The sequence below is a fragment of the Caenorhabditis elegans genome, chromosome V, assembly GCF_000002985.6.
Source record: "Caenorhabditis elegans chromosome V".
Lineage (NCBI taxonomy): Eukaryota > Metazoa > Nematoda > Chromadorea > Rhabditida > Rhabditidae > Caenorhabditis > Caenorhabditis elegans.
Genome location: NC_003283.11, coordinates 6,998,773 through 7,022,062, shown reverse-complemented (window position 1 = coordinate 7,022,062; position 23,290 = coordinate 6,998,773). Strand labels below are relative to the sequence as shown.

The 23,290-nt window shown below is 33.2% G+C and overlaps 9 protein-coding genes and 4 non-coding genes across 13 annotated transcripts; 4 read left to right on the top strand and 9 right to left on the bottom strand.

Moving 5' to 3' along the window:
• Positions 1-190: 190 nt before the first annotated feature.
• F20A1.4 (HMG box domain-containing protein) lies at positions 191-3,225 on the top strand. The gene is made up of 9 exons (NM_072378.5): positions 191-313; positions 592-706; positions 820-859; positions 907-1,141; positions 1,258-1,495; positions 1,673-1,839; positions 2,137-2,356; positions 2,406-2,974; positions 3,024-3,225. Exons 1-9 carry the CDS (start codon positions 294-296, stop codon positions 3,160-3,162), a joined length of 1,743 nt encoding a protein of 580 aa, NP_504779.2. The 5' UTR covers positions 191-293; the 3' UTR covers positions 3,163-3,225.
• Positions 3,212-4,704, bottom strand: srsx-32 (G-protein coupled receptors family 1 profile domain-containing protein; the record flags this gene model as incomplete). Its single annotated transcript, NM_072377.2, has 6 exons — positions 3,212-3,329; positions 3,410-3,745; positions 3,794-3,907; positions 4,270-4,393; positions 4,442-4,545; positions 4,592-4,704. 6 exons carry the CDS (start codon positions 4,702-4,704, stop codon positions 3,212-3,214), a joined length of 909 nt encoding a protein of 302 aa, NP_504778.2.
• A 1,386-nt stretch (positions 4,705-6,090) lies between these two features.
• C33G8.13 (Methyltransferase FkbM domain-containing protein) lies at positions 6,091-7,658 on the top strand. Its single transcript, NM_072376.4, has 6 exons — positions 6,091-6,159; positions 6,207-6,379; positions 6,425-6,544; positions 6,596-6,664; positions 6,872-7,013; positions 7,061-7,658. Exons 1-6 carry the CDS (start codon positions 6,141-6,143, stop codon positions 7,447-7,449), a joined length of 912 nt encoding a protein of 303 aa, NP_504777.2. The 5' UTR covers positions 6,091-6,140; the 3' UTR covers positions 7,450-7,658.
• srw-127 (G-protein coupled receptors family 1 profile domain-containing protein) lies at positions 7,651-9,146 on the bottom strand (the record flags this gene model as incomplete). Its single annotated transcript, NM_072375.3, has 5 exons — positions 7,651-7,731; positions 7,777-7,918; positions 7,976-8,202; positions 8,384-8,978; positions 9,049-9,146. The coding sequence occupies 5 exons, from the start codon at positions 9,144-9,146 to the stop codon at positions 7,651-7,653; spliced, it is 1,143 nt and encodes a 380-aa protein (NP_504776.2).
• A 605-nt stretch (positions 9,147-9,751) lies between these two features.
• Positions 9,752-12,302, bottom strand: C33G8.2 (Cylicin-2). The gene is made up of 5 exons (NM_072374.2): positions 11,886-12,302; positions 11,783-11,836; positions 11,381-11,557; positions 10,036-10,725; positions 9,752-9,875 (listed from the first exon to the last, which is right to left on the bottom strand). Exons 1-5 carry the CDS (start codon positions 12,078-12,080, stop codon positions 9,819-9,821), a joined length of 1,173 nt encoding a protein of 390 aa, NP_504775.1. The 5' UTR covers positions 12,081-12,302; the 3' UTR covers positions 9,752-9,818.
• Positions 12,303-13,763: 1,461 nt separating this feature from the next.
• Positions 13,764-14,456, bottom strand: drd-10 (dietary restriction down regulated). Its single transcript, NM_072373.2, has 3 exons — positions 14,281-14,456; positions 14,177-14,230; positions 13,764-14,042 (listed from the first exon to the last, which is right to left on the bottom strand). Exons 1-3 carry the CDS (start codon positions 14,449-14,451, stop codon positions 13,839-13,841), a joined length of 429 nt encoding a protein of 142 aa, NP_504774.1. The 5' UTR covers positions 14,452-14,456; the 3' UTR covers positions 13,764-13,838.
• Positions 14,446-14,762, top strand: anr-21. Its single transcript, NR_102033.1, has 2 exons — positions 14,446-14,451; positions 14,499-14,762.
• Positions 14,763-15,244: 482 nt separating this feature from the next.
• Positions 15,245-15,799, bottom strand: spig-10 (Inhibitor_I29 domain-containing protein). Its single transcript, NM_072372.6, has 2 exons — positions 15,659-15,799; positions 15,245-15,615 (listed from the first exon to the last, which is right to left on the bottom strand). The coding sequence occupies exons 1-2, from the start codon at positions 15,720-15,722 to the stop codon at positions 15,350-15,352; spliced, it is 330 nt and encodes a 109-aa protein (NP_504773.1). The 5' UTR covers positions 15,723-15,799; the 3' UTR covers positions 15,245-15,349.
• A 383-nt stretch (positions 15,800-16,182) lies between these two features.
• Positions 16,183-17,913, bottom strand: srab-4 (Serpentine Receptor, class AB (Class A-like)). Its single transcript, NM_072371.7, has 4 exons — positions 17,707-17,913; positions 16,739-17,168; positions 16,433-16,693; positions 16,183-16,385 (listed from the first exon to the last, which is right to left on the bottom strand). The coding sequence occupies exons 1-4, from the start codon at positions 17,910-17,912 to the stop codon at positions 16,296-16,298; spliced, it is 987 nt and encodes a 328-aa protein (NP_504772.1). The 5' UTR covers position 17,913; the 3' UTR covers positions 16,183-16,295.
• An 831-nt stretch (positions 17,914-18,744) lies between these two features.
• Positions 18,745-18,765, top strand: 21ur-12056. Its single transcript, NR_068996.1, has one exon.
• Positions 18,766-19,024: 259 nt separating this feature from the next.
• On the bottom strand, positions 19,025-19,045 carry 21ur-15462. The gene has a single exon (NR_068995.1).
• Positions 19,046-21,411: 2,366 nt separating this feature from the next.
• nhr-42 (Nuclear hormone receptor family member nhr-42) lies at positions 21,412-23,244 on the bottom strand (the record flags this gene model as incomplete). Its single annotated transcript, NM_072370.4, has 7 exons — positions 21,412-21,707; positions 21,754-21,869; positions 21,918-22,029; positions 22,078-22,141; positions 22,233-22,358; positions 22,404-22,722; positions 23,162-23,244. The coding sequence occupies 7 exons, from the start codon at positions 23,242-23,244 to the stop codon at positions 21,457-21,459; spliced, it is 1,071 nt and encodes a 356-aa protein (NP_504771.1). The 3' UTR covers positions 21,412-21,456.
• On the bottom strand, positions 21,684-21,704 carry 21ur-11640. The gene has a single exon (NR_068994.1).
• Positions 23,245-23,290: the final 46 nt, after the last annotated feature.

Here is a 23,290-nt window from a genome sequence, read left to right as displayed (position 1 = left end):
ATGAATCCTGGTTTCTATTCTTTTCAATTCTCTAATTTGCATTCATTATTTTTTATAATCAGCTTTTCCTATCTCTTCCAATCCACCCACAATTTAATTCATCTGACATATATCCAAGTTAACACGCTCTATCTCTTTTTCCGTCGCTTCGTAGAATTTTGGTTTAAAGTCTAATGATATTCTAGAGCCCAGATAAGCCGTTCGAGTGAGCACAACAAAAAATAGTGGGAGGCAAAAATATTCGCTTAATTTTAAAGTCAGTCTGCTCGGCACTACCAGAATAAGAAAAAAAAATGCTTCTCGTCGCTAAAAAGTGAGTTTTATTTTTATTGTTTTAAACCAAAAGTTCTCATCATTATTTTTAATTCAATTTTTTAGTTTTTGATGATAAAAACAGTAAAACACGAATTCCCTGAATTTCATAATCTTGAAATTATGTTTAAAATAATTTTAAAAATCTCAAGTGTGTAAGCCATGTAGGCAAGCATCTCATACAACAAATTTCGGCTTTAAAATTCTAACCAATTAAACTTTTAAAAACTGTCTGTAACAAACTAATTTTCTTGTTTAGTCATTTAAATAATTTTTCAGAATCTCAAATTTTCTCCAGTTCCGCCCAATCCTTGTATTATTCTTTTGGAGCCTTGCCAGCTTCACATTCTTTCTATTGACCTTCACATTTGAGCTGATGCAAATACATGTTCAGGTGAGCTTTTGATCTTTCAAAATCGCGTTGCAAATGTGAAGCCAATGAATACTCACGAATTCCACTAATTAAACAAGTCTGGTAATTTTGATCTCAGTGATACAATTTTTCAGGATTCAAATGGATTGGATCAGCCGGCTGGAACATTTCAAGGTGATCAAAGTATCACTGAACGCTGAACATAAATAAATTATTTGCAGACCCTCAAATTCTAATTCCATTTTTGCTCATCCCCCTTGTCTGCCTAACAGTGTTCTCACGAAGTATTCCAGTTACGATTTCTACAGCAATAACAACTTTCCTTTCAATTTGCATATTATCATTTCTGTCAAGGCTCAATCATTATCTGGATCCAGACCCTGTTCACATTGTGGTTATTTTACATGTCACAACAGCCAACTCGATTTTCTTAAGAAGATGTTGGGATAAGTACAGGTAAATTTAGATCATTATTGATTGTTATTAAAATTTTAACGTCAGATTATTTTTTTACATTGTAGATTTTCCCGATGATAGTTTGTCAAATTTACCAAAATGATTAAAATTTCCAGAAGAGGTCCCTGCTCATCCACCATTGTTCGACTACTACTAGCAACAGTCGATAAGTCTCTACCAATGTTATTAACCACCTCCACGTGTGCTTCTATAATTCCACTGGTCTCAATTATAGTATCGCCTGCCAAAACTATCATACCATCAGTGACATTATGTGTTTTAAACCTACTTCAGAACATCTGCATTATGATGGTTGCACTGTCTATTTTGTTAATCCGGAACACTTATAACTGGGTATGTTTTCTTATAATCTTATCGCAAACTGTAGTTGTGTCTAATACCAAATCTAAATGTATAAATTAAGCCAAGATTAGCCAAAGTTTCTGCAACAACAAAACTTCCTTGTTATCCAATCAGAAACCCTTTAAAGACATTTAAACCCTTTCCCCTACGCAAACAATATTATTTCAGTGTATTCCAACAGTTCGGCTAAGCTTCTTACGTGGAATCCAAGCATTTGTGGAGGAGAAGCTCGTGTACTTTGCTCATCTCATGTGCCAAATTGGGCAACGTTTGCTCGCGTCCCCCGCAAAAATTCCCTTCGTAATTGCGTACCTTGTGGTTATCACAGGATTTGTGTGAGTTTCAGAGACTGCCTCCAGACCGTGGAAAAGGAAATACTAGTCATACTGAGCTTTGATCCAAAAATAAAACTCATGATATGTAATTGTTATCACAACAACAAAAACTAGATCGGGAAAATACTCGGGGGAAAAAATATTCTACATATAAGTAGTTGAAATGTTTTTTTTTTGAATTTTCATTGCCAAGTAAATATTTTTTTTGAGAAGCTCTATACATAGAATTTTAACATTTTAAAAATAGGCACAACTTGAAAAATTTGCGTGCCAACAACTTTACCATGCATTTTCCAGAACGCTTAACATTGTCCGTTTCGTGAATTTCATGAATATCTCCATAGACAAAGGAACTGTCGAGTGCTCATTTTTCCGTTGCTATGAATCCATCACTCTCTGTTTATCTCTTTTCATAGTTCCACCGGTATTCTTCTGCACTGTTAACAAACTTCAAATCAACACTATCATTGCTTTGGTGGGCTTCTCGTTCACTTTGGTGGTTTTTGAATTGCTCAGAGTCAGTGGCGAAATGAACTTATTTTCATTAAATATTAATTTGTTTGCAGGAATTCGTATTTGGAAACATCAGAGTTGATCCTATTCAATTTGTGGTTTACAGCATTATTCCTGCAGATGGTGCACTTCGGTTCTGCAACATTTACAGCATGTCTCGAAAAAAGAATCACAGTGCAAAAGTGTTGGACACGGTGGACGCATTGTTTTCTCAAGTAACAATTTCCTCGATCTGTTCTGGATTTGCACTTTTGTATCTTTGGTATCACTTTGGCCAGTCAAATGTGATTTTACTGGTTATCATTCTATTGATAACCAATTGGATCACAGTGGTCTTCTTCTATCCATCTGCAATCGCCACAATTGGTCCGTTAATCTGCGGAGGGAAGCGACGTGGAAGTCAGATATCGGAGACACGATCCATGAATACTGATCGATTTTCTTCGCATCTTCTTGTTGATAACCCAGATTACACAAAGAAATACTCCACGAGTAATTACTATGGATCAGCTAAACAGAAGAGGTCCTATAATGTTCTTGTGACCGATTCTAGAAGAGCTTCCATGCCAGTCTGTGTTCAGCAAATTGCGATTACTAACTCGAATGCGCCAATTTTAAAAAAGTAAGTTTGAAGTCGAACTTTATTTTTTAAAATCTACTTTCATTTTCAGAAGATCATGGGCGAACGGAGCATGTTTTTCAGTCGATGGAGTTATAACAATGACACCTCGGGAAGCATTAAAGCTAATGAGAAAGGAAGATTCAATTACGAGTGATAATATTTTGATCAAGGAACTTGCTTTATTTTGATTCGAACATTGTTATTATTATTACTATTATGGTTGTTTGTAATAATAAATTACATCGTAGTAACTGGTGTTATTTTAGTTGTACTTCTCGGTCCGAGACTCGTTGCACGATTAGAGAGACTGCTGGATAAGCCAAAAAGGCGCCGAATCGCATTTCGATATTCCGTGCTGAAAATACACAATTTTATAACTTAACCAGATTTTGCAATGTTCAACCAGGAAGAATTAAAATTTAATAAACCACTCACTTGATGGCGTAGAAAACAAAAATATTACTGGCGCAAGCGAGATTAACACCGATTCCAGCGTAAATAGAAATGAGCTTCCGAGTAGCTGCATCTTTTGCAAATATAGCAAACTGATTTGCAATGGTCACACTACTCCAGCCAATTATCACGAATATCACTGTCCAAAGAATCGAGCGGAACACGACTTTCATTTGAGTAGCTCCTGCGTAGGTGCGGAGTTGGAGAAAGGTGAAAAAATAAACTATCACAATTGCTATGTTGATAAATATCCCACTCGTATTAAATTTGGAAAATGCGGTGCCAGCAAACGCTGCAGGAACTGCGCAATATATTTGTCTGAAATTTTGGAATCGAGTGGGAATTAAGCCAGGCAACCTGACTCACGTTACAGTATCTCTTTGTAGAAAACCAGATACCATGAGAAATGATGAGTAAGCTGTTGGAAGAATCAATTGCCCGCACACGTACAGATTCGGACGTTCAAGAAGAGCTCGGTATCTGGAAATTGGTAAAAGTTAGTACCATTCTTCCTTCCTGCAAGCATTAAAAATTTGGTTGGTCGTAGGATTGGTCCACGAGAGACAGGTATGTTTCCATTGATGCATTTACTCCTCGTGGCTATACCTGAAGACTTAATGTTTTACCTACGAATACTTATCGGATTTTTGCGCAAAATTAGTTGCTTTGGTGACATCTTTTTTGTAAGTTTTGTAGATTTCTTGTGTTGACATCTTAATCGACGTGCATCAGAATGGTTGTATTTAGTTTTTTTTCTAGAAATTGCTTTTTGGATTTTAAAAGTTTTAGAAAACTGTTATGATTTGAATTTAAAAACGCAATTCTTCTTATTTTTAACTTACAAAACTGGTGACTTGCAAGCAATCAGCCTATCAATTCCGGTCATCAATATCAGCGGATTGCTCATTGTTTTACCGATACTCGTGAAAAATAGCATCCAATAACAATTTGCCTGTGTATCCGTTACTGAAAACCACTCAATTAAATTTTCTCCGATTTCTTTTTTCTGTCTACCGTCTGCAAAAATATGGTAATTGAATACAAAATGGCCACATAGGTGCAGCATATCCGCCAGACAGCTGAACGTGATCATATAATGACAAGGGGAGTGAAAGTTTCTAAAAACTATGGTATTCGATTTGAAATTTAGGACAAAATTTTTACTTTTCTTTGATAAACAGAATTATCATAATTGAGTTTCCGGTGCAACTCACAATAGAGCAACACAGATAAAATATTGCAATTGGAGCAATAGGAAGGTTAACTTCGGCAACCATGGTTATATTTTAAAAATGGACATAAAGTGGGTGTGCTCCAGAAGATAAGATCAAAAGTCGCAAGAAATCATTGTTTTCTCATGGCGTGGGAAAGTGCACACAGTTGAACCGATTGACATGTCAAAAATCTTATGACTCGTCGTATTGGTTGCAAATGACCTTATTTCTGGAAGTTGAACGAATAGATGGTCTAGATTATAAAATATTTTCTGATTTTGGGTGTGAGGAGTTACAAGCGCAATCTTTTTCTTCTCTCGTTATCGTTCAATTTTGAGAGCTGACTCAGCCTCACCCTTGCCAGAAGCCCAAACTTGAATCACAGTAATATGAGATTGCAAAATCGAATTCATTAGAATTCATTTTCAACCTAAAACCTCATCAGTACAGAAATCATGTTGAATGAAGTGGAAGCAGCACTAAATATGATCATGAAAATTATCAGATAAATAGACAAATTATGTTAATTGCACCTACATATAATAATTAAAATTTTAAATTCTGGATCAGATAATAGGCACCTACACTTCAGAGTGGCACATAATTATACCGTACCGAATTGCGCAAACTGAAACTTGATCTTGGGACGCTTGACGAATTTGAAACGACAGATTTTATTTCAGATTTGATAATAGTTTATTGAATTTGCCAATAAAAACTTGTTCGCATTTCGCAAAAAAGTTAAACATTGATTGAAACACATACGGTTTTTGAACGTGAATGGTATCGGGACAGTTTGAAAAAAACCCAATTCGACAAACTTCAATAATTAAAATATTAGTTCTAGAGCACTTGCAGCAAAAAACGTTCTTTATACTGTTTGGGAAATGTGAAAGATTGCAGCCAAGTGCGTAGTGCATAATAAGAACGTATATGAGAAACTGGTTGTGTTAAGATTAGTGGAAACTGGCTACAAGAGAGCTCTAGACAATTGGCTTGATGAATTCGAAGAATGTAAGCAATACCTTGCTTCTTCTATTCTTTTAAAAACTCAATTTTCTTCTGATAAATCTAGTAAGAAAAGCAGTTAACACATCGTTGGAATATATGTCAACATTCATAATTCATTGAAACCTCGTTTAAAAATGACACGTCACTTTGAAAGCATTCGTCGTTGTTCTGAAGTGATCACCACACGAACTCAATTATTCTGTAAGATGGAATTAAAAAAATAAATAAAATGCTTTTTAAAAAATAAAATATCTATCCCTCTCCTATTTAACATTTTCATAAAACACATCTACTTTTTTATCGTCAAAATCCCAACAACTTTCATGCAAGAAAAACCAGTCAATGAACGGGACTTTTTTTTCGGAGACTTCGATAAAATCTACCAAACATTCTTATTTCAATTTTCATATATAAGGATTGAAAGTAAAAGGAAAATCTACACGACAATACCATTTCTTATTATTGTTTGAATGCTTTTGCAGTTAAATATGTTTCGATTGAAAAAAGGTAATAAACTTTAGCTACTTATTTTAGAGATAAAACATTTTTTGAAGATATATGTTTTCAAAGAGGTTGGCTTCGAAGGTTCCTCATTATTAAACTTATCGTAGTCTGCTTTTTATTTTCTTACGCATTTAAAAAGCCTAATACAAGTAAAAGCTTGTTCAAAGTGTTCCGAGACTGTGTGCATCCAAGACTTTTGCCTCTGAAAGATAAGTATACTGAGGTATTGGACCGAAAACTCTATTCTTACCATAAAAACTTCTTTCAGTTTTACTTTTCCTTCACCAATATAGTCAGAGAATGCGACATCCTACAAGAATACCAATCTCTTGATGTTCGAACAACGCCCAATCGAGACGAAGTTAAATATGTCGTACTTCCAAGAAAGGTGAATTTTGTTTTTTTTTTTGAAACCGTAAATAATGTGAAACCTTTTCAGAACGAAACACTGACAATGGTCACTTTGGGAATAGGTCAGGATATTAAAGCAGAAATCAAACTAAATGAGGTAAATAGTCTACCAAAAGAACAGATTAAATTTATTAAAATGAAAATTTATTTAATTTTTAAATCCAAATTTTTTCCAAATAATTAAGTACATTAGTTTTGAATGTATTATATTTTTAGAATAAAAGTTTTTTTCCAAAAAATTAGAACATTGGATTTGCTGAAAATTCTGAAACTTTCAAAAAATCTGTATGAAATCTATTTTCAGTTATACCCCAACATTGAATTCTACGGATCAGATCCTTCAAGTATTGTGAATAAAGATCTTTACGAAAATAAACTTGGAGGGAAATTTTATAAATACGCGATCAGTGGTGAGAGAGGAATGAAAAACTCGCGAGTTTTTCAAGGTTTGTGATTTTTTCTTTTTAACGTTCAATGTGGTAAATTAAATCAGAAACTCGACGATATAAGGAAGAAATCACCGAGCACGTTGGAGCTGAATACTTTTTAAAGTATTTTGTGAAGAGAAGTCGAATTGATATTTTTTGGATTGACGTCGAAGGCAACGAATTTTCATTCCTTGATCAAGTTCATAATGGCGGAACAATTGACAAGGAAGGAATTAAAATTTGTCAAATGAACGTGGAAATTCACAATGCTCTGTTGGAAACCGGTGAAAAGGAGAAGGAAAAATTCCATGATTTCATTTTCAAAGTTCTAGAAGACGAAAAGTACATTTTCATGAAACCAAATTTTATTGATGTGGAAAAATATCGATTTATTCGGTTATTCCTTGTTAATGTTGGTGACGAAGAATGTGTCAAATTATATGTTAAAGAGTAAATTGTTGTGTTTTGAGAGTATATAATCTATCTGACGAATTGTAAAGTTCCAATTTCACATACGATGTTAAATAAGCATATGGTTTAAAACTGTACTTTGTACCCACTGAAGCGTGCCTACCGTTTTTTTTTTGTATTTTGACATTACATTATTATATCTGTTCAGATAATTGTTTCAAATTAAAATTTGCTTGATAAATAGTTATGATATTGGGCTCATTGAAGTCGATACTCCATTTGTAAAGGTCCTCGTCAAACTGATAGAAGTATTATTATTCTTATTCTGAAGAATGAAAGTAAAATTCAAAATATATGACGAGAAACGAACCCGAGCACAACAACAACATGTACACAATAATTTTGCAGTATCATTATATTGTGATGAAATTAAAAGACAAATTATGAAATGAGACATTGTGTTTGCAGAAAAAAACATTGAAAAAACAAATCCTAGATATTCAAAAATTCGTCTGAAATTTTTTTGAATATTCTTCCAAAAAAGCAAAATAAGATGATGAAAATCTTACGTTATTCCTTTGATTTCTATAAACAAATACTGAAATCCCATAGTGACACCGATTGGGAATAAAACTATGCTGAATATGATGGTGTTGTATACAACAACTTTTGTAGTATTCCGGGACTCTTTCAATTTGCTCGAAGTAGATGTCATTTTTCTCCGCATTTTGTCCGCTTTCAAAAGTTCTCTGATTAGAAAGATGGTAACTAGAGGAAAGGCGACAGATGGGATAATCTGCAATGATTTGTTTCAATGATTGGAGTACTGCATGATTACTGTAGTTTGGAAAAAAAACACATCGTTTCCAGCTCATAAAATTGGGAGGAGGCAACGCTAGATGTGCGGCCTATGGCTGTTACAAAAGTCATCACAGATTTAATAATTGCTTTTAATTTTAAAGATTTGTTAAACTCACAAAAGATGCGAGAGCGTTAACAAAGTTCCAAAGTTTGAGCAATCTACTATTGTTTTTCAAAAAAAGCTGGGTGTAGTCTCGAAAATAAGCTTTCACGTAATCAAAGCACACATCAAATTTTTCCTCTTCGGCAATTTTATATGAAAATAATTGATAAATATTGAAAAGACCGCTGAAAACTACGACAATGAGAATAAAAACAATAGCTGTAGATGAGTATGTCAGTCTTTCGTAATTTGAATTCATTGGATTTCGAACCACTAATGTTCGTATTAATGCAACCAGAAAACACAGCCACGTTGAGCATCTTCTCGAATAATCTTTAATTGTTTCGAGAGCTATTTCTGATATAAGCTGATTGTATGAGTCTAATTGAAGAACACACGGATAGAATAAATTCACTATATCCACTATCGCGATCTGCACCGGACGGAGTTGGGCCCCAACGTCAAAAATTGCAACAGCTGCCATAATTACATTGATTGACGAACTTCGTAATGGTTTTCTCGTTAGAACCACGATATGAAGTATGTTTATGATAATGCTGACAAGTGAAATATAAGGATCAAATGCTAAAATATTCATCGAAAAAGAGCTGAAAATATTAAAAATAATTCAACATTTGTTCAAATAATAAACTCATTTTGGAGCCGTGGGGTACTTACCCAATGAACTCATCAATTTTGCACAACGTTTTTGCAGTATATTTTTTGTATCCCGGAAACATTAAATCAAGCTTGTTGCAACTTTGCATTCCTTCCATATCCAAGCAAGTAAAACAAATTTCGTAGGGCATTTTGAGGATTGGCCACGTGAAACCGTGGTGTGAAACTTGTTCCGTATTATTTTAAGATAGAGCTGATTGTGAATAATAGAATAACCAAATAAATCAGTTGCTTTCGGAGGTACAACAGGTGCAATTTGAGTTTGTGCTAGACATGAAAATTAGGAAATTATGAGTTCGCACGAATTTTTTCTAACTAGAATTCCTTCTGATTGACTACACTAGACACGTACACAAATTAAAAATAATTGTGTATTTCTAGTTTTAACGATAGACCAATAACATCAAGACTACCATTTTGAAGTTGCCTTAGTAAAAAAATATCAAAACAATGAGAAGTTTTTCCCAGAAACTAATGAAGCAGTGGTTTCATAGCAGTGTTCTAGAAATTTTCGCAAGAAAAATGATAACGTTCAGTTAATATTGGAAATATACATATTATGACTGTTATTCGCTGAAAAACAGGTTACGACCAATAAAAACGCCAGAAAATATTAATAATGTATTGTACAGTGTACAGAATGTACAAATATGTACAGTGAAAAATTTGATTGTATCATAAATTCGTTTTTCAAATAGTGAGCCTGTAGTATTTACAAATTTATTAGCTTTGGTTGGAAATCGGCGAATTCTATAACATCATGTCTATAATTAGTTCTTCTTTTTGTCCTTTTTCTTGTCATCTTCATCCTCTTTATCGTCATCCTCCTGCAATTGATAATATTTTTGTGAACTTTTAAGCAAAAAGGGATTCCTTGAATGATTTTAATAATTTTAGATTCTATGAGAAGTTTTGTTTTTATCGAAAAAAAGTTAAATTACACTGAATGTGAAAAATCATGTTCCAAAATCTTAAATCTTGACCCACCTTCTTTTTCTTGTCTTTTTTCATGTCATCATCTACATCATCCTTCTTTTTCTTCTTATCATCTTTGTCTTCATCCTCATCATCATCCTTATCATCTTTCTTCTTTTTATCTTTTTTCTCTTTTTCATCATCGTCATCGTCATCATCTTTTTTCTTATCCTTTTTCTTCTTGTCCTTCTCCTTTTCCTCATCTTCATCATCCTTATCATCCTTCTTCTTTTTCTTATCCTTTTTCTTATTATCCTCATCCTCATCGTCATCATCGTCCTTTTTCTTTTTCTTGTCCTTCTTTTTATCTTCTTCGTCGTCGTCATTCTTCTTTTTGTCTTTCTTTTTCTTATCCTTCTCTTCCTCATCATCATCATCCTTTTCCTTATCATCCTTCTTTTTCTTTTTGTCCTTCTTTTTGTCATCCTCATTCTCATCATCATCCTTGTCATCCTTCTTTTTTTTCTTATCCTTTTTCTTATCATTTTCATCTTCATCGTCATCATCGTCCTTTTTCTTGTCCTTCTTTTTCTTATCTTTCTCTTTTTCCTCCTCATCATTATCATCCTTCTTTTTCTTCTTGTCTTTCTTCTTGTCTTCTTCATCATCATCGTCATTCTTCTCGTCTTTTTTTTTCTTATCTTTTTGCTCTTCCTCCTCATCATCTTCTTCCTTCTTCTTATCCTTCTTCTTTTTGTCTTTCTGAAATATTAAATCTCAAGTTTCACCGGTGTTACATTATATATTTGGTCTAGTGATAGTTTTATTTGTCTTCCTCCAAAAAACTCGAAGGAAGTTATTGGTTTTTTGTCATTAAAAAATATTCAGATTTAAAAAAAAAAGAGTGAGGCTTCAATTAGTCTTGATGGACAATATCTCAAACGCTACGTGACCGTGAATAGTCTACTCAAACACCCATTTGCCTGGAATTTTTTACTCTTCCATAACATTCCAACAAAAATGCCAATATAATAATTTCGTATTGGTGATTTAAAAAAAAATCAAGTTTCATGTCACACAATGCTATCTCAAACAGAAAAAATATATCTCGGGATATCTTCGGAATATTGTTTATAAAATTTGTTGAGTACCTGATAATTTTTCCAGACAAATGATGGGTACATTTCACTGGAAATTTCAGTCAACAAGTGAATTGAACTCATAAGCGCCTATATTTTCATACTAGCTTCAATCAACAAAATGAAAAATTAAAACTGATATAAAAAAACCCCAAATCGGAAAAACGATCAAGAGAATCTAGAGATGACTAGTATCCTCAAGTGTTTTCCACTGAATTCTAACATTTACATGATTCCTGATTTGCTACTGCAAATGCCATTCCAATCAGATAACTCACCTCCTCCTCCTCCTTCTTCTTATCTTCTTCCTCCTGCTTCTTCTTATCCCTCATCTGCTTTCTCTTCTTTTTATCTTCTGAAGAATCCGACGAATCCGAATCAGAACCACTTTTGTTTCGTCTTCCATGTCCTCCATGTCTTCCCATTCCATGTCTTCCATGGTGTCCGTGTCTTCCCTGAAGAAAAAAACCATATTGATGAGTAAGGAAAGTGTTATAGCAGGTTATTAGCGTTTGTTATGGCTTTATGAATGCTATAAGTTTAGTTTTTAAATTCATACCCTTCCCCTTTCACCGTGCCTCATCTGTAAAGATTTGTTTTCAGAAAGTTTTCTATATTCTCTGTTTTTTATTCTCAAACAAAACAATATCTAGAGATATTTAGAGATCATCTGAACTTACCCGATTTTCTCTGTGTTCCTGGATCTTGTTTTTGATATCTTCTACTTTCTCAATCTAAAACGAAAAACTTATAATAACTCACAAAAACACCGAAAAAACTTACAATTTTTTCAACAGCTTTTTCCAATCCCTGTCCACTTCTCTTCACTCTCTGTGAATCGGAATCAGAATCGGAATCACTTCCCATCTTGACAAGATCAGTTTTAGTTTCAACTTCTGCATTTAAAGAATCCTGATCAACCGGATAACAGTAGGCAACGCCAATAATGGCAAGGATAAGTATAGGTAATGTCCGCATGTTAGAAGAATACCTCCCAAAAAATGGATAGTTACTTTTATAGTGGAGAAAGATCACGAATTGATAAAGATGATATCGAACTAGAGATTTTGATGTTGAAAAAAGTTTTCTTTTCATTTGACAAAGTCGGGACAGAAGACACAAGACAGGAGATGAAGAACTTTACAAAACAGATTTTTGATATGAAGTTCGACAAAATTTCAAACCCACTTGAAATGAAATGAATCGAAAATGAATCATTCATGCATTTCTTTTGAATCTGAATTATTATGAGTCAAAAATCGAAAGGAAATTTCCATTCAAGTTTACAATGAAACAGCATTAATGACTTTTTTTGTCAAATTGGTAATGTTGATATTTTTGTTCATCGCTATCTACAGTATTTTTTAAAAATTGAAATGACCACATGACTAATGTTCTAATTGTAAGTTTTTTTTTTTAATTTTACAAAATAGGTTATGTGTATGTAAACAGTTAATTATCGATTGTTGTATCAAAAATACAATGTGAAAATTATTTTTTTCGATAATTTGAAAACAATCATCAAAAATGAGATTTAAAAACTGTGTTATAGAAGTGGCTCTCGCAACTGAACCTGAGTGCAACACCAATAGATAATGCAGGTTTAAATTTTCAACAATGTTTGAGGTGCAATACTAATAAAAATCTGTTATTTATTTATTTTCATTAGCGAAAAAATATCGGAGAGAAACATAATATTGAATTAAAACGGAAACTAAAAATGATTTTTCTGAAAAATTTTCGGATTCAAAAATCTTGGATCAACTGAATTTTTGGTTATTCTCTGGTGCTATTTATGTGGTCTCGAGCTGTCAATCACATCGATAAAACAACTTTGAACCAAGAATCGAATAGTTCAACCTTTTGAACTCCACCGATACTTTACGAATGCTTTTTCAAAAAAAAAAATTTAAAGAGTGTGGATTGGACAGAGAGTCTAGAGCTGACCGAGAACACAAGGTTTCAAGGTCCATGATTTCTTGAGCGTCAACTAGAAGATAGTTTTGAAAAATATAATGACAAGAAGCAACTGTCGTGAATTTTTTTATAAGCAGCACAAGACAGAAAATAGATCGGGCTCTGTATTGTATAAAAGGGATAATTTTAGATCGTTTTTTTTTACCTTAACTTTACAAAACAGGTTTTTTTCAGTTAAATATTGTTCTGAGCAGTTGTGTTTCACCATATTTTTCAATTTTTTAAAACTTTCTAAGGTGGAATACAGCAATCTTAGACGTTGCGTTTTGAGACCTAAAGCAGGCCAGAATTACCGAATTTCGTAGTGAGACGCTCTGAACATTTCTTGATCTAAAAAGTCATGGTGGTTCAAAGTTGTGGAAAAATACCTATTTTCACTACGCAAATTTTGGCAACTTTTCAGTTCCGCAACGGATAATTTATCAAAACATAAATTAAAGAGCGATGAAAAAATGAAAACTCCAAAAGTACTTTGTTTTTTTTTTAATGTTCGATCCAAAGTCTGGCCTTTCCTCCATTTTCAGAAGTAATTGAATCTGACTTTGCTAACTGTTTTTTTAAAGAAAAATAATGATTTAATTTTAATTGTTTGCCTCTCAAAAATGTGCACATCTACAAATCAAATCTATTGATTCAAATTAAAATATCGAATTCCGTGAAATTACTACATAAATTTAAGTTTGTAGAATTTCAAAGGTTTATTATTGATGTCGAAATGATAATACAAGAAACTACTATTCACATGAAAAGTAAAGCTGTTCAGTTTTTTCTCTTGTTCTTTCTCTTCTTGTTTTCCTCTTCGGATTCATCGCTGCTATCATTCTTCTTCTTTTTATCCTTTTTCTTGTCCTCTTCCTCTTCACTATCCTTATTCTTCTTCTTGTCCTTCTTCTTCTTATCCTTATCCTCTTCCTCCTCCTCGTCCTCGTCCTTCTTGTTTCCCTTCTTCTTATTCTTCTTCTCCTGAAATTAAAAATAAATAAAGATGAGTTTAAAACATACTATTAATATAAAACATAAATTTCATGTGTTATACAATTTTTTATAAAATATTTTTAAGCAAACCAAGTCAACTTTAATACGCTTTAATTACTTACACGTTTTTCCTTATTCTCTTCAATCTTGTCCTTGATCTTCTCGACCTTTTCCATCTGAAATTTTGAATTTTCATTAGTTACCATCAAATATGGTAGTAACTCACGATTTCATCCAACTTCTTCTCAAGTTTATGATCACTTGCTCTCTTCACTCTGTCCAACTCAGCTCCCTCCATCTCGGCAACATCCGATTCCAAATCGACATTGTCCTCGTTCAATGGATAACAGTAGACAACGCCGACTATGACAAGAAGAAGAATAGGAAGTGTTCTCATGTTTAAACTTTCTTATTATATTTTGGTTCTATCAGACTCTTTTATAGGATGACCGGGCCGAAGGCATGAACCGAAATTGTTCGCCATCGATATCAATTTTGAGATCTCGATCAGAAAAAATTTCGTGTTTTTCAAATGAACTGCACAAGACACAAACTTGATAGAAAAATATGAACAAAAGTAGGAGATCAAGAAACTAAATCAAAATCTTCAGCCTGTAACACCACTGGGAGCGTATTGAACGTTTGTTTCCGTTACATTTTTTAATTCTGAATAATCTTGTGACATCCGAATAAATAATTATATTCATCTTTATGCGAAGTTATTTGTTTTTTGAAAATTTATTCACTTATTTAAAAATCGTGAAGAAACAAACTGATATAGCAAGCGAAAAGTCCTAAAACCCTTTTTCTGAACCACTTCGGAAGTGCTGCTTCCGAATGCGCTTACAAATGTCCACTGCTATATTGATTTGCGCTTTAAAAAATTAAAATTTCTCTCGCTTTTGCGTTTCATTATTTGGTGTATGCAAGGCTTGAACAAAATTAAATCATAAACTAAAATAAAAATAAGCTTGAAACGCCTGTCCGCATTCCCGAGGTGGAGATGTTTCATAAACTTTCACTTAATATTAAAAAAAACTATTTTTGTAAGAAGGGCTTTTTGCTTGAATTTGTGATGGGAGAAGTCTTAAAACCTTGGGCAAAGGCTTCGAGATTTAAATTCTAAATATTCGACTCAAGCCATTTTTTACCATTATACAAAACTCCCTGGTTCTCTATCTTCATATAAATCTGAATATGTAGTACTTTATCCAAATAATTAATTTTAGAAGACATATAAATGACAAATACTTTCTCAGCAGATTATTAACCAAATATAGATCTTCCATGATTATCTAAGCCTTTGGTGTACTGTTACGTTTTTGAAGCTCGGCCTTCTTCTTATCAACAAATGCCTTGTAAGCAATCTGGTCGTCTTCCGATTGTGTTTCCATGTACTTATCAACCTCTGCGTGGAATGTGTGAAAAACATTCTTTCCAGCTTCCCGATCACCTTTTGCTGCCTCGAATTGGCCCTTGTAGGTCTCCGCAATCTTTAAAATTCCATCAGCGGCGGCCTCAGAGACACCGGCGGCAACTACTTCAGCTTTTGCTTCCTCGGCTGAATTATTTTATTTTTAGATCTAAAACTGAATGCAACAAACCTGTTGGAGCTCCTGCATAGACAGAAATTGCCGTAAAAAGGAGGGCGACGAGAAATCGGCACATTGTCCGGTTAAACAGAAATGGTAGAAATGGTAGAAATGGTAGAATGAAGGAGAATGAAAAGGATAATCTGACGATATGAGGGTTATATTTGATGATGGTATGTGTTTGATTTGATCCGAACTAGTTTTTAAGTTGAATTATTTTTTATTGGTAGTGATCATTTCAAAGATCGAACTCTTCGAACTCGTAGTGTGTGAAAAGTTTGATGTTGGAAACGTGATTTAAAATCTCTCAGGACCTTGTGTATCAAAATAACTTTTACTTTAGATTAAGTAACAAATTTGTTTAGTGCATCGTGATTTCAATTTATTACAATTGTCAAGTTCCAGATTTTGAATAATATTTTCCAAGTTGCACTTCCGGGTTTCTGGCAACATTTATCATCTAATTAATTTTAGGTTAATTAAACAAATTGCTTTGAATACTCCTGTTGCAACAACTACAGAAAAAGTAAGAAAAAAAATGTTCTCCAAAAAAAATTAGGAAGACCTTTTAGTCTTCATTTATCACAATACATTGGTAATGAAAATGTTCACAGAACAAAAATAAAATAAAATAAAATATGTACGTGGCTTAACCAATTTGTTTTTTGAATTCGATCAGATAACGACTCGGATCCATCTGCATGCTTTTTGTGAGTGATGTCTTTTGCTTTGAGTCAAGCTGAAAAATTTAAGATTAACATTACTTTCTAACTAGAATTGATTTACCTTTTTCAAAGAAAAATAAATGTAAATTGAAAGTAGAATTCCATAAGTTGGAATAAAATGAATCACTTCCACGAGAGCAAAGTACGTTGGTCTGCTCATTTTACTCGAATTAAAATGTAATGAAGTTCCAATAAACGAGAAAAAGAAAAATACGAAACAATTGGCGTTAATGAACATATTCAGTGCTTTTATAGATCGAATTCCTTGCTCCAAAGTATACCGAGTGCTCAGTGTTTGTAGTTTCTGGGTGTTTCTCTTCCTCTGAAAACTGATTTTATTTGATTCTTCAATGTCAAAGATACTTACTTTAGTTTGCACTCCGATGTACCAAAACGCCAATCTACATACACACTGAGCAATCATAACTGCATATAGTGGAGCATTAATTGTCCAGACGGATCCGTGACCGGAAGCTAGAGTCTGACAATAATAAAGAGTAACATTTGGGACTGGTGTAAATGAGGCATCAAAGTAGAGTTTAAACAAGAATGCAAATGCGAGGAAAAGTTGAAGAAATCCTAGAAGAACACCGAATCCTCTTCCACACATTTCATAAGTCGAGTTATAGTGAAGTGCTATTGCTCGTTCGATGACAAGACTTGTTGAGCACATTGCTGCAAGCGCCATTCCAAAGTTATAAAGTCCTCGAACAACAAGACATCGATAGAAATCGGGTAGAGCATCACAACCAGTATTTGAAAAATAGTTTATGAGGTCCAGGGAATGAAGAGCAAATCTGAAAAAAAAAACCAAATTAAACTGTTTATCCATATAGAAATATAAATATTTGTAGTCCCTAAATAACAAACTGTCGTTTTTTAATAAATTCGAACACGTGCCCAAATACTAGAAAACAATAATTTAACTGACTAACTCCAAATTGCTACTAACTTCTTTTTGCCATTCTAGCGTATCATTATGAAAAATGGAAGAGTGACAAAAATAATTTTGGGAGGTTCAAAATGTGGCAACCATTATTGGTGTCTCACGTGCTGGCTTTTTTTGCACAAAGATAATTTGAAACGATAAAACTGAAAAAGGATATCCTAGATTATTACCACATTAAAAAAAAATCATTTTCGAACGCCGAACATTTTTGTTCGCACCATTAGCGTAACGCGTAAAACTGTCCCCTAGATTTTTAAACTGAAATATGAAAAAAAAGTAATATTACAGTATTTCATTAATTTTAAAATTCATTAATTAGAAACAATTTTTCAGGACAGAATTTAACATCTCAATTATTTCCCAAACGAATTCAAAAAACAACTCACCTTCCTGTGGAATGAACCAACAATGCAAATATGTGAACTTTAATCTGAATCCTTGTATTCCGATGAAACAGTTGCTGAGAATTTATATAGTGTAAAGCAGTTAACAGAACTGGAAACGAGATTATCGTGATGCCGAGATTCACAAAAAGGGATAGCCGGAGCCACAAAGATGTGGTCATATCTGTCATCTGCTCGCAGTCCGACATTCTGAAACATTAATTCTTGAGTGGAAAATTTGATAGAAGAAAATGGAAATTGAAGGACAAAATTGATAGACTACCATCAAATTCTTAATTAGATACCAGGTTTTCAAACTTTTATTTATGGAAAAAGAAACGGAACTTGGCCGAAAATATCTTTTTCAAGGTAAAGTAGACTAGGTAATTGAGAATAACAAAATTATTCCAGCATATATGCTTTCATTTTGCACCTAGTTCTTTTGAGCAATTTGTGAGTCTAGTTTAACATGCTGATACTTGTACATAGAAAGAGAACAAAAATAAAAATAATATATCGGAAACAATATTTTTTAGAAATTAAAAATCAACTTGTATAGTTGAAAAGTGAGACACTAAATAGAGAATTTTCATGAGCCGTTAGTCGTATGATTTCCACTAATCAACGTCCAATTTGTACACTTTTGGGACTTTGGGAATTGGCGATGCTCACGTAGAGATGTAGAAAGAAGAATAGATATCCATGTGTGGGAGTGCTGTGGAATGAAAACCTTCTTGAAGGTAAAAGAGAGGACAATAGAAAGGAAACGAGTAAGAAATACTGAACTCTCGGGTTTGCACAGAGTCCAATTGCTACTAGATGCGACTGGTTTCCGGGGGAAGATCTCAAACAATATGTGAAGACCAAAAAGTGGTGTCACGTGTGGGTTGGAAACGGAAACAGGACGGGTGCTAGAAAATTTAAAAAGAAACAAAAATAAGAAGATGAAGTTGAGTGCTTTTCTAGTACTTGCCACGCGGAATTTTAAATGAGCAGCTTCAGCAATGTTATACATAGCCGCACATTTGGTTGTCCCCTTGTTTCGAAAATCATCTATGAGATAGAGATGGCTAATTCGAAATTTCTCCTTTGAGAAACATGGATCAAAAGGTCACGAGAAAAAGAGGAGCGGAAACATTTTCAAAAGAAAAAAAAAGAAAACAGCCACATTCGAGATATCTGTTTTTCCTCATTTTCAACCCTCCCAAATTGACGTTTTGGCGTGAGTGAATGCTTTTTCGAATGTGAGCAAACAAATGGAACGGAGAGAAATCAGAACAACTGATAATCAAAAAAACTGAACACGGGGGATTGGTTCGTGTGCGATACCTATAAATTATTATTATCCATGACTAAATTTCTGAAATTTAACAATTTTATGAAAATGCATCACGATTCCCAATATAAAAATCGATTTAAAAAAAATCGAAATTTAATCAGCTGAAAATAACATTGAAATTCTAGATTTTGGGTTAAATCATACTATTGCTATTTGAAAATTCATGCTAAATAATAATACATATTATTTAAAAATAGTCACCAATTAATAGTACCAAAATCCGCAAGTTTCTTTTAAGTTTTCGGAAAAAAGTTAAGTTAGATGTTAAGCTCACATTTTCAGGTCCCATGGTACGCGTAGTTGGTTTCCTAGTGAGGTAGGCAGGCGTTTTTTTTTAATAGACTGCGGTATTGAGAAAACATTTTTTCATATCTGATGAGTTGGAAATGATAGCGTGATTTGTTTTTTGAATTTAATTAATTATATGCTGGGAGTATCAAAAAGCCTGTTCATCAAAAATCTTGTTTTTGTACATAATAGTTGAAAATAGTTGAAAATTAATTAATACTGTTACTTTAAAAATCTAAAAATTACTAAAAAACAAAAAAAAAATTTTGAAACAAATAAAGAAAAACAAAGCCTAAAAAAATAAACTTGAAAAAAAGGTCAATAGATAATTATTTGAAGCTCCAGCATTTTTCCATTTTTAGGAAGTGATTATTTTGTGTTTGAAAAATGCTAAAGAAAAGTTAGAAATCATCAAAAATTTTGCAGAACTAGGTGGCAAACTTACATTTTCAATTACAAAAAACTATTCTTCTCTTTCTTTTTTACAGAGGATTAGGAAAATATTGAATGGAGCTACCAGCCTAAAAGCATTTCGAAAAAAATGTTAGCATACAATTGAAAAGACTAAAACACATTTGTTTGGGGGTTTACCAAATGGTTTCAAAAGATCACATGGAATGAAACCTAACACCTACAAAAACTTTACACGGAAAACAAATGAAGCATCAGTTTACATGTACCTGAAGGTGTTGAGCAGAAAACCAGGGCATTCCTGATCACCAGGTTCGTAGAAAAGGAAGTTTCTACTTTTCAGACGTAATTGAAAAACAACTGATTTGCGATGATCTACGCTACAACGGCAAATGTTTAATTCAGTAGAATTATTGCAAAATGCACGATTTGAATATTAAACTTCGAGTATTGTTCAGAAAAAAATGACGATTCCACATTCTGTTGCATATCTTTCTTTGAAAAAAGTAGTAAACTTTGTGAGCAAGCACTAATCCTTTGCCAAAAGTTCATTCATCACTCATCCATGGACTTAGTGGCTGTGTAGGACCATTCTGTCTGCCGTTATCTTCATTTTGTTTTGCAACAAAACGTAAATATTGACATTGTGCTCATCGTTGTTTTTTTTGAAGAAGCTTATTTTGTGGCTTCTCTCACGGTATAACACTAGACATTGTTTTTTAAACAGAGACAGTGAGCAATATACCAGATCAGAAAGTCCATTGATTTATGAGCGGGTCATGAAAAAATGAAACATCATTCTAACCTTCAAATTTCACCGCATGGCGGAAAACTAACTTCATTGAATATTCACAACGTTTCTTCGCGTGAACGATTTCCAGAACCAAGGTCAAAGTGCAAAAATTGAAAAAAAAAACTTAATAAACCACAAACACAGCGGTAAACATCTCGAATATTCATGGATGTTTCATATGTGAACATTTTACATCTTGTTAAAGTTCAAGACAGTTTGACAACTTGAAACTATTTCTATAGCTCTACAAACGCCCAAATAGTATTTGAAAAAATATTTAAAAAAAAACCCCCTTTTTTTTGCTATTTTTTATTTGCAAAAGTGTTTTTTTTTTACTTTGTTCCAAGTATCTTTATTTAAACATTATAGGGATTAAAAAATGGGACGCTGTTCAACATTTGTAAAAAAACACACATTGTTATTATTGTATTATAAATTGTAATATTGTATTGTAAACTATATTGTAAACTAAAATATATTGCAAACATATTGTAAACTTGGCAGTTGACCAAATATTAAGCGAACATTTTCAAATAGCTTGTAAAGTGTGAAGTGTTACAAAATTTGGTAATTTAGGATCAATTTCAAAAAAGAATTTTTTACAACTAGAATTGGGCAATAGTCGAAATTCCCATTGCGTAATATTTCTTGGCCATTTTTAATTATTGGAATTTTTCCATTGATGTTTTCCGTGCAGACCTGGCACAGGCTGGCAGCAATGAAAACCAGTGAGTTTTCTCTATTTCTATTTTTCACAGCAGCTGTAGATCAAAAAATGCACATTAAAATTTTTAGCCATAAGTCACAAAATGAATTTACGCCGTTATCTTTTTATCAACTTTCAAATCAAAATTTAACGCTCCCTCGAACATAATATATTTCTTGAAAAGTTCATTAATCATCAAAAGTTTATACACTAGATCTATTCTGCCATATTTCCAAAAATACTGGAATGCATATCATAAACATTATACACCAATGAAATCTCCTTTGTCTCGTGAATCATGTTCATGGTACGTTGAATACCGTGTAGAACCATTATAATCTGACCAACTCGATACGAATGATCTTCGTTGATCCGAACGTTTTTCTCGTAATCAGTCAGTTCTTCGATTATTTTTGCTTTCATCTGTTTGCAAACTTCAATACATTCTTCGTTTTGGTCTAGGAGTCCTGAAATAAATTTTTTATTAAATTTTAGATAACAGCTGAAACATACCATCATCGAAATATATTAACGCAGTGATGAACAAAAATTCGGGAAGATCCAGCTGAACATCATCTAAATGGGTCTTGAGCGTTTGCTTGTTTAACTTCCAGTAGGGTCGAAAAACTCTGCAAATTCAAAATATAAGCACTGGGAGCACTACAAGTAAAACTTACTCCGCAGCAGATTTTGCGCTATTATCATTTTGGTCATCCGGATTACTGTAGTACTCTTCGATTCTGTTCTCATCAATGAAATCTCCACTTGGCAGGTAGAATAAGTCACTGTCTGAAATTTCAGACAAATTTAAAGATGTATTGTTTAAAAATAACTCACTTGTGGATTTGTAACCACCTTCAAAGAGAATGAATGGAACCATGAAGTGTACGCAAAGGAGCTTCTAGAATTGTGACAATTTGAATAGGAAAATTTTCAATTTTTCTAGATAAAAAATTTTTCAACATTGAGTAAATAAAAAGTAAAATTAATACTTCCTGTTCCTGTGAAATATCTGATTTTTTGAATGTCTCCAACAAATGCTCCATTACTAATTTTATGTCTTCAAAGAACACGTCATTCATTCGCTTGTAATTGCAACATTGGGAGACGTGTGTTTCCTGAATATTCTTAAAATTCGAATAAACTATCACTTTAAAACTTACAGAAATGTTAAAAACTCGTTTTCTCGTTTCTTCAAGTTTGTGATAAGCACTTTGAAGATTCTCCAAAACACTGTCAGACGTTGAGGTAGATGGCTCATATGCATCCGGCGACCCAACAATTGATTTCTTATAATTCTGATTCTTCTTTGCAAGTCTTGAAAGTACCGCTGATTCTCTCATTCCAACTTTTAAGCACTTGTCATATCGACAGCTGGCACACAGTTTCCTCATCCCGGTGTCAACTTTGCATTGACGATCACAACGTCGAAAAATATTTCGGCGACCGGCCACCTTCCTACGGAAAAACGCGGCACATGCTCTGAAAATAAAAACTGATTTAGAAGTTTTAGCAAAATCAAGTTCTGGCTTTTTGATGGGAAAAACCCTACATTCAAAACTGGAAATATTTTAATAAACTAAATTTTTAATCTGACAGTTTTTGAAGGAACAATTTTTTGCATACTGTAGTTTATTGATAGTAACACCCAATTTGAAAGTTTTTCGAATTTATCAGCAAAATTTCGTCTATTTTTAAAGCGTAGAACAGTATAATTGGAAATAAATCAGGTTTAGAAAGTGTACAGTTTTTGAACAATTAACAACTATGACTGTCATTTGGGCACAAATAGTCAGCGTTCTGGGTGATCTACGCCTTCATCGTGCTTATTTGGGTTCCTACCAATCTACGAAATGATATTAGCAAGTACGTAAGCCAAAATAAAAAGATCTATAAGAATTAGTATTTATTTCACACTTACCTGCATGACAATGCCCCAAAATGGAGAGAATCAGCAGAATCTCCACAGATCAAGCAAGTTTGCGACGTAGTTTGTCTGGTCATCTGGAAAATTTGAACATTTTGTTTGAAACCGATAAAAACTAACAAG